Source organism: Homalodisca vitripennis, chromosome 3, assembly GCF_021130785.1.
Source record: "Homalodisca vitripennis isolate AUS2020 chromosome 3, UT_GWSS_2.1, whole genome shotgun sequence".
Taxonomy (NCBI): domain Eukaryota; kingdom Metazoa; phylum Arthropoda; class Insecta; order Hemiptera; family Cicadellidae; genus Homalodisca; species Homalodisca vitripennis.
Genome location: NC_060209.1, coordinates 104,320,083 through 104,338,016, shown reverse-complemented (window position 1 = coordinate 104,338,016; position 17,934 = coordinate 104,320,083). Strand labels below are relative to the sequence as shown.

General features: G+C 34.2%; 1 protein-coding gene across 1 annotated transcript; it reads right to left on the bottom strand.

Moving 5' to 3' along the window:
- Window positions 1–13,980: 13,980 nt before the first annotated feature.
- Window positions 13,981–16,237, bottom strand: LOC124358702. Its single transcript, XM_046811001.1, has 3 exons — window positions 16,110–16,237; window positions 14,618–14,809; window positions 13,981–14,116 (listed from the first exon to the last, which is right to left on the bottom strand). The coding sequence occupies exons 1-3, from the start codon at window positions 16,144–16,146 to the stop codon at window positions 14,019–14,021; spliced, it is 327 nt and encodes a 108-aa protein (XP_046666957.1). The 5' UTR covers window positions 16,147–16,237; the 3' UTR covers window positions 13,981–14,018.
- Window positions 16,238–17,934: the final 1,697 nt, after the last annotated feature.

The window sequence follows — 17,934 nt, the reverse complement described above, 5'->3', positions numbered from 1 at the left end:
AAAGTTGTCAGAAAAATGCAGTAAGAATAAAATTGTAAAATACATGTTTCTAGATTTACCTATTACATTTTCAATGCAGTTCTGGAGTAATTTATGTGTGGTTTAATAATTTTCAAAATTTTTGGATGTGTGCCATTACCAGTGAGACATCATTGAACTCTGTTATCAAAGATTACTATTTTGAAAACTTGGTTTAGGTGATAGGTCATATAATTAAATAAAAAGTTATAATGCATATTTTATTAAGCTACAAACTTGATGATATTGTGAATAATTATACAGGGTGAGTGGCTCTTGGTGTGTGACAAAATTTTTTGGGTTATAATGCAATGTAAATGTGATAAAATGGTGGTTATAAAAAAGTCTAAATCCAAAAATTAGGTCTGAAATGAATTATTTTCAGTTTTTCTAAAAAACCCGTGTTTTTGTACGTAAATCTGATATTTCTCAGCAACGTATAGACATATGTGAGAAAACTACTCCATTTTTAGATTCTCAGTTAAATTGTAAATTTGAAAAAGTTATCGGTGTAAACGGTAAGAAAAGAAAATCAAGCTTCAGGTCGATTCAAATGGCAAAGTTGCTAAGTTTCAGAAAAACCGAAATATCATTTAACCCCATATTTTTGCCACACCTTGTACACAAGAATGTTTCAAGTTATATTAACAACTTTGCCATTTAATAGGCTTTAAAATGGTATGCCATATGACCATTTTAAGTATTCGGTTACTTACTTTTATCAGTTTGAATATTAAAAAACATGCAAGCTACAAAAAGATTTAAACAATTTAATAACAACTGTACTTAATTTTTATGTTTTATAAAACTGCCTCATAAAACAAGGAATTGAAGATTACAAAAAATTAAAGCAGTTTAAAATAATTTGTGGATGCTAGTTACGGATTAATGGTTACATCCTTTATCAATGTTTTAATTCCCTATCTTATCACTTTCACCAGTATTGTACATTCATTCCTTATGTTGTTTTGTAAGACCAGTGTCTACATGAATTACTTCTACCTCCAATAAACTATTTTTCTGCTAAATTTAGTCAAGTGTTGGCTGCAATACGCTGATATGCACTTTATTTACGGGTTTTGTGATGGAATGCGCATGCTGCCCAAAAGGAGTATCAAGCTCGCTACCCTGATCGCCGACTTCCCAGTCATTCTGTGTTCTCAAGACTCCATCAACGTCTTGTGGGGGAGGTACAGTTCACAAAAGACCTAACGAAGTAGGACACATTGTTGGATGATCTTCAAATGGCTACCAAAATAGGATCAGCATTAGTAGCTGAAAACGAACTTTTAAAAGTAGAGAAACTAGAGCTTCAAAATAAACTAATTAGTATGGAGGGAAAAATGGAAGAGGTGGAAAACAATATGAGTAAATATTTAACCAAAATTGAAAATCTTCTACAATTAAATGCAGATGTTCAAGCCCAACTTGATAAAGAAAAGAAATTCCGCATAGAGGTCCAGAATTCCTCTGAGGACCACGATCTTAAATTGGGTCAAATGATTGATAATTATGCAAAACGAATAGCAGAACTAGAAAAAACCAACACTAGACTGCAGGAAAAAATCCAAAACATAGAAATAACGGCTACAATCTGTAAGGACTCGGCTACTCAGACGTCATCTCCCACAAAAGATGCCCAAGTGTTTGAGGCAAATCAAACCACTGTACTTCTGGGAATATCAGAGATGAATTCAAAGCTTGCTCAAATGGAGCTAACTATTAAAACTTTAGCTTCAAGTGCCTGCTGCCAAAAAATAAATAACACTTTGAATATGCCCACCACGCATCAAACTACACTAGGAGTCAATCAAACTTGTAGTAAAAATCTAGAAAACATATTGACCACACCCCTCGACAGAACAAAGTTCACCCCCGACCTCAGGAGCCAGTCAAACCTGCAACCAAAAACTGATTTTATATACAAGGACAACAGAGGCAGAGTCCTCTATTCCCCTACCCACGACAGATGCAAGCCTACCCATAACGCCAGGAGTCAGTCAAACCTGCAGAAAAAACTGAAACATATGCGGACTACACCACTGAAAAAACAAAACCCTTCATCAACAACAGGAATGAGCCAAAAATGGATTAAGAAGACAAACAAGTTTAGCGTCTCCCTCCAAATGGCAAAAGCCACTGAAAAAGCTAACATCCAGGAATTTCAATTACCTAAAAACATCCAACGTTCTAAACAGAATAGCCACCTCCCAGAACCATCCCCAACTCCTGTGAACGACAATCTCGCTCACTCACTTGTAACGAAAACTCAGGGCATGGGAAAAATGTCTCCTCCATGTACTGCACAAGTACTTAGTGAGGGGGAAAACATACGAGGAGTTCCTCACCAAACATCTTGACAAGTATAGTAAAAGAGGTAATATTTTAACCACTGGACATAGCTTGAGCATGACTAACTTTAACTGTACTGAGGGAGCCAGCCAAACCCTGTCTAAAAAACTGAGCCAAAACACTACTGAGGGAGCCAGCCAAACCCTGTCTAAAAAACTGAACCAAAACACTACTGAGGGAGCCAGCCAAACCCTGCCTAAAAAACTGAACCAAAACACTGCTGGGGAAGTCCCCCCAACCTTGACTGGACAACTCAATGACAATCTGGAACTGATCTCACAATCTGAACAACCCATGAAATCACCACTCCCTAGACAAATTTCTCCAGAGACTCAACATTTACATTTTTTAGAGATGACTCAGCGGAAGAGGAAAAGGTTCAGAATTTTTCTGAACTCAAACCTAATAAAAAAAGCAAGCCATCTCAGCAAATTGCCCACCAAAACATAAATTGGCTCGCTGGTACAACAAACAGACTGTCACATTTCCTCGCCAATCACAGACCTGACCTTTTAATACTAACAGAACACGGGCTCACACAAGACAACTTAGAAAATACACGGATTGATGGCTATACTCTGATAGGAGGCTTCTGCAGGAAGTTACATAAGAAAGGAGGGGTCGCAGGATATGTAAAGAACGAATTAGAAAAGACCATCAAACTAATAAGAACTAGTAATGAAGAGTCAGAGCTAGTGTGTGAAACAGCTTTTTTCGAGATAAAAAATCAACAAAGAAGTAATCCAAGTACTTGGCACTTATAGGCCCCCGACATCAAACATTGAGCAATCAATTGACATTCTAACGGACCAGCTGGAAAGCGCCATGCAAACAACCAAACCAATGGTCATTGTCGGGGATATAAATGTTGACAATCTGGGGAACCGAGCAAACGACAGTAACAACATGAAGCTTAACGAATTTTTAACATCATTTGACCTCAAAAGACTTAGCCTGCCCCCCACCAGACTCACTAAAGACACAGAGACCTCTATTGACTGGATATGCACGAATATCGACCCCCAAGCCATTCAAGCTTCAGTCGTTCTCTCTGGCCTTTCGGACCATACATTCCAACTGGCCACACTACATCTGACAGCAGGAAAATATAGCAGAACTGTAACTGAGAGAAAACGCATTTTTAACAAGAAAACCATGACTCTCATAAAGGATACGCTCAAAACACACGAGTGGAATAGTATATACAATGCGGAAGATGCAAATCAAGCATATACAAATTTCCACCTCATCATACAAACCGTCCTAAACAGCAGCTGCCCATTCAAAAGTGTAGCAATCACTCGCCGAAAGAAAACAACTTGCTGGGACGATGAATGCACCACCTTAAAAAATTCGTATATAGAGGCCTTAAACAAGGAACTTTGTACTGGAAAACCTGAAGACAAAGCTGAATCAGCACGGAGAAAAAAGAAATATGACATGAAGCTCAAGACGCTAAAAAAACAACAAACATCAGACCACATCTCTCAGGCCGACAATAAATCAAAAGCACTTTGGCAAATAATAAACAACGAAAGAAAGAACAACAGGCCAAATCTCAGTAAATGGCAAATTGTCATTCAAGTACTGCAAGATCCCAAAAAAAGTAGCAAACACCTTCAACTCCTTCTTTGCCACAGTCGCAGAAAGGACACTAAAACCAAACAACCTAAACAATGGGCTACTTAATATCTACAATCCACCCAACATGACAAATAGCAACCTAAATCTACGACCAGCAACAGAGACTGACGTTATAAAAGCCATAAACTCCCTAAAACCCAAAACATCCTCGGGTATAGACGAGATCTCGGCTAAACTCATCAAAACCTGCAAACATGAACTCACTAAACCCTTGACTGCTCTAATAAATAAATCGCTTCAACAAGGAATATTCCCCACTATGCTAAAAATAGCCAAGGTCTACCCGAAACATAAAAGTGGATCAACGAATGACTTAATGAACTACAGACCGATCTCCCTGATATCAACCTTTTCAAAAATCTACGAGAAAATTGTCTTAGATAGGCTATTATCCTACCTAGAACAAAACAATCTAATGACCAACCAGCAACATGGATTCCTAAAGGGACGGTCAACAACTACTGCTCTAATACAGTTAACGGAGTACATCATTGACCAACTCGACAACGGACATGCAGTCACTAGCCTGTTTCTTGACTTCAGTAAGGCATTCGACTGCCTTAACCATGACCATCTCCTTAACAAAATGAAGTCCCTAGGGATAAATGGGAAGACGGGAGAATGGTTCCATAGTTACCTAAGTGACAGAAAGCAAATAGTTGAAATTGAGCATGAAGAACAAAACAAGCAAAAAAAATCTATTCTGACATGACAAGCATTGCCAGAGGAGTACCGCAAGGGTCAGTACTGGGGCCGGTACTGTTTCTCCTCCTAACAAACGATCTTCCAGACTACCTAAAGGAATACTGTGAAACAACAATGTATGCAGATGACACAGTCCTCACCATAGCAAATAAATCCATTCAAACCCTGAAAAGAACTACTGACACTGCTTTTAGTTACACAAAACAATATTGCCTAAGAAATGACCTTGCCCTTAATGAGAAAAAACAATACAGCTAATTTTCACCACAAAAAACAAAGAATTACCTCTACCAATCCCTGGAACTGCAGCTCAGGATACAGTCAAATACCTGGGCATTACAATGGATTCAAAGCTCACATGGAAAGCACACTTAGAATTACTTTGTAAAAAACTCTCTTCAAGCACTTATGTAATAAGAAGGGTAAAACACACAAGCAATCTGGAAACTGCAAAGATAGCCTATTATGCACTATTTGAATCTCATCTCAGGTATGGAATTGTGACCTGGGGCGGAACATCTGCTACCAACCTGCAAAGAATCCTAAAACTTCAAAAAAGGGCAATAAGATGTCTAGCAGGCCTAAACTACCTCGAAAGCTGTCGTGATGCCTTCAAGGAACTCAAGATCCTGACGGCCCCAGCGCTCTACATGCAAGAGGCAATCATGCATGCTGTTCTCACCAATCAAACCCGACAAAGAGACATACACAACCAAAATACACGCCATGCTTCAGATTTTGCTCTGCCGCCTCACCATCTAACACTCTTTACAAGCAAGCCTTCCTATAAGGGAGCCTTGCTCTACAATCAACTACCAGTCCACCTCAGAGAAAAACCAGAACGCCACCTCAAGAAACATCTCACAGTCTGGCTCCAGGAGCGACCTTTCTACTCTATTCAAGAATTTTTAATTCCTGTAACTCTCAACTATTACCATTCTTTAACTATCTCATGTATTGACGCATTGTACTGTTCTCTATGAATATGTGAAATAAAGAAAATTGTCTATTGTCTATTGTCTATTGTTCATGATGTAGGATTAGATGAAGTAGTTCTAAATTCAGTTTAGAATGATCCAGAAGTTAGTAGTGTGAATAGTGCTTAATTTCTTAGTTTTTACAAGTTCCAAAACCTAATTTGAAAGTAGAAACAGTGTTAAAGCATTTCAGCTGAGTATCAATTTTCAAAATATATATAAGTTCTTAATTAATATTTTTTTTAACCAATGTATTATTTATAAAAAAGTCTACTTACTTATTTGCAGACCAAAGTCACATGGTATTGCGTGGTTGTCACATTTAGTAAATACTCAATAAACATAAACTTTTAACAGTAAAGGAACAATTATAAAGTATTATAAAGTATTATTTTGACTATATATATATACGGCTGAAATTTGAATCTCAAAGTAAGAATGAAAAATGTTTTATTTCATATTTTTTGATCAAAGTGGTGTATGACAGGAAGTGAAAGTTCTGACATTGACTATTTAGTGTCTTCCTGATACAATATCAGATGTAGTATAAGTGAGCCTGATTGATCATGAAAAGTACTGTATGAGGAATTGGAACAGCTCTTATCACCAATTGAATCGTCTGAATACAATCTGGCCATTAATATAGTGGACTACAGATGATTGCTGCCATCACGCCAGTTTGACTGGCCATAGTCTGCTAGTGTTTGTAAACATTGCTGAATCTGGCCATTTATATGGTGGACTACAGATGATTTTTACTTTGACTTTTACTGATCAATCTTTCAATCACCACTGACACTTTTACATTTTACTTTTTTAAACCTACTATTGCATAAAATACTTTCTTGTAAAATACTTCTTTATAAAAAAAAATATATTTTTTCTGTTGGATTATTTAATGTTCTTGTTCAATTGATATTTGGTCTGAATAAATAATAATAATAATAATAATGACCTCAAAGTATCAAGTAGGTGACCTTGTTATTGCTAAGCTAAGGGGTCATCCGTCTTGGCCTGCAATCATTGATGGGATAGAAAATAAAGGAAAATCTCAAATATATAATGTAGTATTCTATGGATCAAAGGAACGAGGAAAGTGTAGATATAGTGAACTGAGTAGCTATATTGAGCACAAAAATAAACTTCTAAGTGTTAAGAAAATGATGAGTGAGGACCTCAAAATAGCAATAAATGAAATTGAAGAAGAATTTAAAAGTAAAAACAAAATAAAACCCTCAAGGAAATCCCAAAATAACAGTTTTAATATGTCTAAAATAAGTAATGTGGAGGAAATCCCATCAACCCCTTTGATGGAAAAATGTACTCCTACCTCATTTCAAGATGTAACCAAGAGTGATGCAGGTGTCAATACTACACAAGACATAGATTTAAATTATCAATTGCAAGCACTAACAGATAGATGTATCAGCTTGGAAAAAAGTTTAATTGAAGAGCGCAGTCAGTTGGGAAAAACAAATTTATTGGAAGAAAGAGTTAATCCTGGAACGAACAACTGTGATTTGCCAAATAATGTTTACATCAGACTTTCAAAAACAAATACTTTTACAGGAGTTGAACAGTGCTAAAAGTGAAATTTTAAATCTTAACAGTGTAATTATTTGTTTTACAAAATGATTACAAAGGGCTAGAGGGTGAAATCCAAGACCTCAGAAACAAAACTAAAGGTTGTATGCACTGTCTTCCTTCATTAAAGGTATGTACCAACACTAATACATGGATGACACCATCAAAAATTGGACCTCATAAAACCAAATCCACATCCTTGTCAGCTGACTCATTTAAAAACCGACTTCTCATACTGGCTGATAGTCACGGAAAAAAATCTAGGTCACTTGGTTGAGCAAAGATCTTCAGTGAATGCATTCTCTTGTGTTCGGCCAGGAGCAAGATTTGGTGGCGTGGTGGAGGATTTCATGGATCTGAGTAAAGACTTAACAAAAGAAGACAGTGTCCTTATCATAGCTGGAACAAACAATATGGAGGCTATGGGCACAGAACGTTTCCTGAATGAGGTTCAGGAGTTTCTAACAAAATCAAATAACTTAAACCTGATTCTTGCGACGCTGCCAATGAGGCACGACCAGCCTAATTTAAATTTAGATTTAAAAATTTCCAAAATTAATAGGGAAATTGAAGTTATTGCTGCCAAGAACAACTGTCTTGTTCTTCCGCTTCATCATCTACCTCGCCACCTCTTTACTAATCACGGCTTACACCTGAACAAGAGAGGAAAATTAAGAGTAGCCGAAATGATAGTTAAAATCATTACCACAACTAGCAGAAAAAGTCAATCTACCTTAAACTCTACTTGCTCACCTTTATTACCAAAAACAAGTGGAATAACTGTTGTGGAATCTGACATGAGGGTTGTTTTTGGGGAAGTCACGGACACTAAATCCACTGCATTTGCTCACACCATATCATCAGACTTTCAAGACCCAAAACATATATCTGCCGGAGTGGCTGTGGCTTTTAGGAAGAAATTTCTGACCTCATATACAACAATTTGGCCAGGCAAAATCCTATAAATGGACCTACTATTTACAGCTTAGTAACGAAAAGCAGATACTTTGGCAAGCCCACGTTGGCTGACTATGATGCGGCTTTTGATCAACTTCAAAACGATTTCAAATCCAGTGGGTTATCTACTCTGATCTGCTCTGCGATGGGGTGTGTCCGTGACCTTATTGAACCACAACATTTCATTACAAATATCATAAAATTTCACAAAGTAACTGGGGCCAATGTGAAAATTATCACGTACGATCAACAGGCAAGAAGAAGTCTATGGAGGGGACTTGCGCATGATAAATTCGTGGAGACCCTGAAGAGCCTAATTGCATCTCAGTTACCAGCTGGTGATTCACGGGAGCGGGTGCTGATGACGGGCACTAACACATCTACTCCCTGTCCTGTCAGCCCCATCGTCTGTGAACCAACATCTCTACAGTCTTCATACCAGTGTCCAAGTGTCCTGTGCAGTGTTGAAAGTCAGTCCAGTGTAAATGAGTGTGTAATAGAAGTAGAAGAATGTAGTGTAGATAATATTGTCCAACTTAATCATTCAAGTATGTCTCTGCCATTAACCATAGGTAAGCAGGGTATTTAATCCAATCAAAAGTAGTAAGCCTGCAATACAGGGACTGCCATCGGCAAATACGACTGAGGACATGACACTATATTTTTTATTTTTAAACATCCAAGGGGCTTAACAACAAAAATTTAATCTTAGAATCTTTTTTAACAACTAACAATATAAACGTAATTGGTTTATCTGAGCACTGGCTTAAAGAAGAAGAAATTTTCTCAGTTCTGCCTGATGGTTATCTTTGTAAAAGCGCATACTGTAGAACTGACCATATTAGAGGCGGTTCTCTAATTTTTACACATGCAAATTTTAATGTAAGAAAATGTGACGTAAAGCAATTTTGTTCTGAGTTGGATTTGGAGGTGGCTGCTATCTTTATCGATAATCTGAAATTGATTGTTGTAAATGTTTATCACTCTCCATCAGGTAACCCACATATCTTTCTTGATTCTTTTTGAGGAATTACTGAAATTCTTTATAAAATGGTCTAATTACACAACTGTGATTGGGGGTGATTTTAATTGTAATTTTGATGTAACTAAGGGTAGTAATTTTTCTAAGCAATTTCTTAATCTTTTGCGACAGTATAACTTTTATCACCTAAATAGTCAGCCTACCCGAGGAAATAACTGTTTAGACAATATTCTTGTAAATTCCCATAAAAATAATAATCTTAGTTGTAGTATTTTTAATTTTCCGTTTTCAGACCACTGTGGTCTTACACTTAAAATGAATATCAATCCTAATCAATCTAACGTATCGTGTAGTATGCCTCTTTTTAAAATTATCTTGCCAAAACAAAAAATATGCGAGTTAGCAGACAGATTGGGGTGCTATGATTGGAATAATATTATGAGCCCTAATGTTTTTGACGCTCAGAATGTCTGTTCCATAATTTTAAATATATTTACAAATAACATTAACTATCTCTCTAAACCAGTAAAAGTAAATACCAAATAATTATAAAAAAAGTAATAACCTTTGGTTCAATAATGAATTAGCTGTCATGAAAAATAGATTAATTTTCTTAGACAGTTTAGTAAAAAATAACATCAGGAATTCCCATGCAATCAAACAGACATACAATAACTTAAAGCACCATTACAGAAAAAGCATTAAAGAAGCCAAAATTAAATATAACACAGGTGTCATAGAAGGGAGTAGTAACAAGTGTAGAACAGCATGGAATATTATTAAAAGCAATAATAGTGATAGCAATGTAAGTCTTAAAAATTCATTAATATGCCCCGATACTTTTAATAATTTGTTTCCTTAATTCGGTTGAGACCATTAAAAACAGCATAGGCTTTCCTCCTACTAGCTCTGAGCAGTTGCTTGCATCCACTGGTATACCTGTCCCGAATGTACAATTCACATGGAAATACTATAACACCACTCGATGTAATTGAAGCAACTAAGCGTTTAAAAAACTCTGATTGTAATGATGTATACCTAATGTCTAATAATTTGTTAAAGAAAATCATTTATAACCTATCTATACCGTTATCCTGCTGCTTTAACCTTTGTCTCTCAGAAGGAATATTTCCTAATGAATTAAAAATTTCAAGGATTAGTCCAGTGTTTAAAAAAGGATCAAAGGAAAAACCTAAGAGCTACAGGCCAATTTCAGTTATTCCTGTAATATCCAAAGTATTTGAACTTTTAGTTTTTGATCAGTTAAGTAGTTATTTTGAAAAAAACAATCTTTTAAGTCTTTCTCAGTTTGGTTTTAGAAAAGGTAAGTCCACAGTAGATGCCATAGATAAGCTGGTGCATGAAGTGCTACTAGCGTTTGAAAGTAAGGGTTTTGCTAGAGCTACTCTTTGTGACTTGAGCAAAGCCTTTGACTGTGTGAATCACTCAGAATTATTGTTCAAATTGAAATACTATGGAGTTCTTAATTTGCAGATGGAATTTTTTAGATCATACCTTTTTTGAGCGTAAGCAGAAGGTTTTAGTAAATGGCGATTGGTCAAAGGAGGTTTCAGTTAAATATGGTGTCCCTCAGGGATCGGTTTTAGGTCCTTTGCTCTTTTTAATTTCTATTAATGACCTACCAGCTTTTATAAATTGTAAAACACAATCCTGTATGCAGACGATACAACATTTGTTAACATCAATTCAAATATCGATACTCTTAATGTCTTGGCACAAAGTGCTTTAGATAGGGCATCGGGTTGGTTTAAGGCAAACGGTTTTCTTTTGAATGAAGAAAAAACCCAAAACATAATTTTTACTTTAAGACCTTTTGATATTAATATTTAATACCAATTTTGATCAATTTTCTAATCAAGTAAAGTTTTTGGGAGTACAAATTGATAAAAATCTATCTTGGGGACCTCACATTGATTATATTAGCTCAAAATTGTCTAGGGTTATCTTCTTAATGAAAAGGCTCACTAGCCGTATTGAACAAAATTATATTAGATCCGCGTATTTTTCTTACTTTCAGTCAATTCTTAGGTACGGTTTAATATTTTACGGAAACTGCAGCAGGATAAATGAAATATTAATTTTGCAAAAAAAAGTTATCAGAATCATTTGTGGTGCCAATTTTTTAGAACATTGTAGACCATTATTTATTAAGTCAAAAATTCAAACTATTATTAATTTGTTTGTGTATGACTTGGTTTTGTATACCTTTCGCAACCCTAGTACTATAAAGTATGCCAGTCACAATTATAATACGAGGAGTAAGGCAAGTAGGCTTACTACAATTAATTTCTGTAGGCTAGATAAATCAGTTAATAGTCACCAGGTTTTATCATTGAAAATGTATAATAAGTTGTCTCAGTTAGTAAATAAAATATTCAAGAAAATGTTTTTTGTATTAGGCTCTATAGTTGGCTTCTAGCCAATCCTTTTTATTCAATTGAAGAATTTTTTGCTGTACCTTGTATTGGTTTTTAACCAAAAATACTTTATGTAATTTTTTATTTTGTAATATAGTTTATGGTAAATTAGTTTATATACACTAACATTTTGATTAGTAAACTAAGTTTGACTTAGCTACTGGCTGTACTTTGACTTTGTCGATGAATGAATGTAAAAATTTTGTATGGCAATAAAATATTATTATTATTATTATTAGTAGAAACAACTTGCTAGAGACGTATGCGTATCCCAATGGAAGGTTTTGGACATTTTTGCATAAGAATAAGTTCCATCCATACCATTGTACACCTGTTCAAGGTCTGAAAGGAACTGATTATGCTCCTAGAGTACAAATTTGTCGTTGGTTGCTAAACAGAGACATAGAGCAGCGTGGGGGTGGGGGGGGGGGGGGGTGGGGGGGGGGGGGGGTGGGGGGGGGGGGGGGTGGGGGGGGGGGGGGGTGGGGGGGGGGGGGGGTGGGGGGGGGGGGGAAAACGAACATTGTATTTGAACAGTTTTTATAAGAGTATATACATCACATATTTGCAAAAATGTTAAGACAAACACAAAACTATACAATTTTGGGCCGGAATGCTCATTTTATTATTTGTATTTTGAATTTTTTATTGCAGTTGTAACGAGGTCGCAAAGCTATATGTGTATTGTTTACACAAATATTATCATTCTCTAGCCATTAATGATAAATTTAATATTAATCAGCTGTCTGCTAAAAATAACCTTACCTTGACTAAGTTGACTAGAGATAATAAAGAGAAAAATTTGTATTTATTTATTAGGAGTTGTTGAATAAAATTTTAAAATGTTCTCTTACTAATTAAAATTTATTAAAATCTACACAAATGTTCATAAGATCACGTTTTTATATTATTACTAAAAGTAAATTTCTTCAAAACTGTTCAGAAGTTGTAAATAGAAAAATTAAAAAAATTGTATTTTATTCTTAGATTTCATGTATTGAGTTATGTCGGATGTAATATTAGAGTTTTTGAAATTATTTAAACATCATTCATTTCAAACTAATGGAAAATAATGTGGCTTTACACAAAAAAATTGCTCTTTATAATACAAAAAGCACAGGAAATTTCACTATTGTTATTGTGGTTTTCTAAGAACAAACCAAACAAACAGGGTAATTTCTTGGTCTATACTTATATGAAATGTTCTATTTTTATATACCCAAAAATATCCCTCCAGGGGACATTTCCATTATAACGGAAATGTCTTTCAACTCTCGTTTTTAATGCTTTTTTGCTCTTCATCGGTAAAAGGCAATCTCAACTATGGCACTGGAATTGTATTAAACCGGAAGTCGACTCTTTTTGACCGGGTTAGGTTTCTGAGAACTAAATATGTATATTTTTCTTGTTCGAGGCAATATGACAAATTCAACTTTAAACGGCAAAGCAAGTGGATTTAAACTGTTGGAAAAAGACACTTTTGACCGAAGAAAGCTTATCTGTCCTACGTGTATCAATACATTGTTTTTGTAGTGACTACAGGACAAATTCAACTATGGCACTTGAAATATATTAGAACAGAAGTGTATGACAAGGGCTGGAAGAAAATGCTTTTTAATGGAAGTAGATTTCCAAATTAGTCGGAAATACAATTAATTTGTGCTCATATGGGGCATAACCTGATATAATAATTAGTTCTTAAACTCTGAACCCCCTTACTCACGAACACTAAAATAATATGCCTAAAGTATGCCCACTTGAGTTTGAAAGATTTCATAAGGTTACATCATATTTTGCTTTTACTAAGAAGACTAAGAACTTTGTCTTTGATATTTACGTGAGATGAAGTGGGTAACAGCTAGCAAGGATATACATTTCGTTGTTAAGACGTTGACTTGATTTAGTTACAAAATTATTCCAAAATTATGTATGTAAACATATTCAATTATAACGGTTTAATTTTATAATCCTATATCCTGGAACGTAAGGAATCGATAGTAAAACTTCCCGTATGCTTTCTTTATGAATGCCAATGTAACATGAACCGGTGGCATAAATTGAAACGTACTCGTATTTCTAATTGGTTACTAAATGTGTCTAAAACTGTGCGGTTACTATCACTATGTGGCAAGAGATTTGGTTAGGTTTAATTTTTTTATCAAACTTTCCATTGAATGGATTTTTACCACAACATTGGCTATGTTCTATGCGTAAGCAAATTAAATAGTGCTAATAAAAAAAATGTTGGTGTTTGTAGATCAACCACATAAATTTAGTTCAAACCTATTAGTTCATGGATTAGGAAATTGAATAAAGAAACAAAGCATTTTTCATTGAAAACATAATATTATTACTATAGAACTACAGAATACTTTTGGTAACTATCAGTAAAGGTGGTACAAAGTGTTGAGTAACGTTGAGCAAATCTTCACAAATTGAATCATCCACTCTCACGTAATCTGAAAAAATCATAAATATATCTTCATTGCTATTTTACAATAATTGAATCATAATTAAAATTAATCTAAAGTATAAGATTTATAGTTAGACAAAATTACATACTTTGTCGTGGCAGAATGTTTGAAAATATTTTGACATAGTTTTATTTATATTTTTGCCGCGTTATTGTATATGAGTTATAAGAAATTAATTTAAGACATTAAAAAAAATAAGTGTGCCTTTTATCCGTATTGTTCTATGATCAATATGTGTAGTAGTAATAGTACATGTCTAATATTTCTAAGAGATAAATGTTAAATAGAAGATTTAGAACATATTAAATTGTAAATAATTTATATACATCTTTGTGATATATAAAATATACATTTTGTTAGCTGTACTTAATAATAAACATTGTTGGATCTTTGAACAGTGGTCAGAAATAGTTGTTATCAAGAATTATGATGGTTACCTGTGCGGAATTAAAAAAATAGACAGCTAATGACTCCCCTAAAACTTACTTGTCTTGTGACATTGATTGTGTCTCAGCATGAGGCACATGTTGTCAGCCAGCACGTACCCATTGTCATGGTCAAACCCACAAACTGTGTCAAAATAAACGGGGCAGTCACAGCTACAGGCTCTTCTTGTCTCTAGCCACTCTCTGACACGTGAAAATAGTCCCGGACTTCCTTTCAGGGAAGGAAAGCCACCTAAAGGTCAAAAGTTATGAGTGTGTACAAGCCATATAAGGCCAATCCGGATACAAATGTTAGTGTCAATTGATTACAGAGATAATATTGATGTAGACGGAACAGTCAATCACTCTAAAAATGACTATGAGTGAGCTCAGTGATGTTAGGAGACATTTTAAAAATAAAAACCAGATATTAAGTGCAGAAAACACATCGTAATGAAGCCATTTTGTAACTTTTGGTTGAATCATGTCTATTTGTCAGAAATAACCTATATTTACCTTAATTTAAATTCTAGATGAATAGCAAGCATTTTGAAGATTAAATCTTAATAATATATCCTTTAGATTAAAAACTATACATATACTACGAGATAAGGTAGAAGTGCTCCAAACCACGTGTTGCCGCGTAATAGACTTCGAAGAGGTTGCAAGCAGAATGTTAAGCACGTATAACTAATTTCATTCTTGATATGTGTTGCAAATAGACACGAGAAGCAATCATACAGAAAATACATTCTACACCCCCCCTCCCAGCAGAAAATAGAGAAATTATGCCAGCCTACTGGCTTCAATGACGCTCAGCCAACTCCATACATGATGTTCAACTCATTCATGTCTATGTAGAAATGTAGAAGTTTATAAATACAATTTTTTCCGAGAAATCTTGCGAATAGTTTGCCTACGTGTGATATGATAAAATCATATTACAGTATTCAATTATACAATTAATAATTTTTAAGTTTCTCGTTGCTATCATGGTTACGCATAAGAACGATGTATCAATGTTCGCTAACGCTCAGCCAAATCCCATGGAGTGCCACGTACCATCATCTAACGTAATTTATATTTTCAAGCAACATTTCGAGCCTATATGTCAGTTTGTTCTTAACATCGGGCAGAAAGACAGACATAAATGAAATTTTGCCAGCCTCACAAGTGATAGGCTTCGCTAACGTTTAGCCAATTACTTAAACGAAAGAATGAGATTTACAGTAATATGGGCCAATCGTACATATATTGGTTAACAGTAATTTAGCAGTAAAGTTCATTGCATAAAATACTGATGGACAACAAGTACAGCTCATTTTATAATTTTGTATTATCTATTAATAGTGTATTGTTTGCAATGTGGTAACTCTTTCTGTTGCAGGAAAAATGAGCGTCTTGTGTATTTGTGTGCTGATAACATCTATAAAAATCTTTTGTATTCAAATAAAGAATACTGGTTTAAACCAAGTTTTTTTCTGCGTAGGAAGTAGACATCAAAGGTTTGTGTAGTAAAATATGCAACTTAACTAATAAAATATTTTACTTACCAAGTATTAGGATAACAAGAAACAAGTACCTCATCATGAGTGATACAGTCGATAGATGAAGCAAGCATTGTTCATTTATGAGTCTAATTCACCATCACATTCATGTGATAGACGACTCCAATATAATATTCAGCTGACACTGCAGCCAATTTATCTTGTACATTAACTGCCAAGAAGTTTAATTGAAATATGAGCATATGGGTCTATAACCTTCATCGCGTACTTCTTTATTTGATAATGTTTGCAGAGCGCTTGAAACTATATCTCTAAATGTCTTGTATGGTTTTTTTTTGTAATGTTTAAATGAATAAAAAAAGTTTTTTTGGAAAACATTACAATTAATTCTTAAAATACAATGCGCTGTTTTGTTTTTGAAAACTTTAACTAAAATGTCTGAACTGAAAATAATGTATGTTTTATAATAACTTCCAAATACTTAGTTAAATTTTATGCATTTTGCGTACGTTTACTTACTGTATATACTTGTATTTCTAAGGTATTAAAAACATTAAAATCCATAAGGGGCTGAAATCGTGTTCCTAGTCTGCTATTACGTATCCTGTAACACTCCAGTATAACTAAAGTGTGCGGAAATATAGTGTTTCAGAACAACTCAAGCCTCTCAAGATATCGGTCACTGTTTAGGATGTCGATTGTACTATATAAAGTAAAAGACTGGTTTATTCTTTGTTCCATCAAATAAAAGACTGATTACTTTCTTCTACTAAATACAAGACTAGTTTATTTTTATTCACAATAAATAAATAAGAACATAAAAACAATTTTGAAACCGAATGTTTGTTAATTGCTAAGAGAAGCTTTGGTAGATCTGCAAATGGTCACGAAGAAATAAATAAAAAATAATAAAATACATCAATAATATGACACGTGCTTCGAAAGGTTTGAAGTACAATTATTTAATATGTTGCAGAATAATGAATATAATAATAATAATAAATGTATACTTTTTTATATAAATGAAACGATATGCCAACAGTTTTTCTGTTATCCCCTTTAGCTAGTAACTATTTGAGGGGAAAAACTAAATATACTTACTACTATCTTATGAGTATACTTGCAAAATTGTATTTAAAGTATTAATATCGTGTCAATATAGCAATGTCAAAAGAAATAGAAGTTTTAAGTATAATTCATGAACATAAATATATAATTATTTTTACAGGATTTACAAAATAAATAATAGGTAAAACGAAAGTTAAAAAGTATTAATATAATTATTACTTCATTCCCAATAATTGTATTGCAGATTTTCATAACAGATGCATCCTACTTGTCATCCTAACCACACAAATAACATGATAATGAATGAAATAGCAATACATCTTAAAAGTTACGATAGATGACATAATACTTTCAAGTACTGTCAAATCTTAATATCTGGAAAATATAAGAGCTTTGGTATTCAACCAATCCCTAAATTCTATAGTTTACTATGCCCAAAATGACAAAGATTCATTGATATAAGAGTAAGGACTTACGCTAATTGCTTACAAGTGGCGTGTCAAGTTTACAACAGTTAGCAATTTTGTAGCATAATATCTCCACTTTAATAATGCTTCATGGTTATAAGAGTAAGGGAATATATTAAATGCATTCAATTGGCGTGTCGATATTACACTTATGCTAATCATTGTTAAAGAAGATATATTTTGTAATACAATTGCTAGCTCATGTAAATTTGACAAACCACTTGTATGTATTTAATATATTTCATTCTTCATGTGCCAATTACTCTTTATTAAAGAGGAGAATAGACTAAAATTTGCTACCTGAAGAGTTCGACACGCCACTTTTATGCAATGTC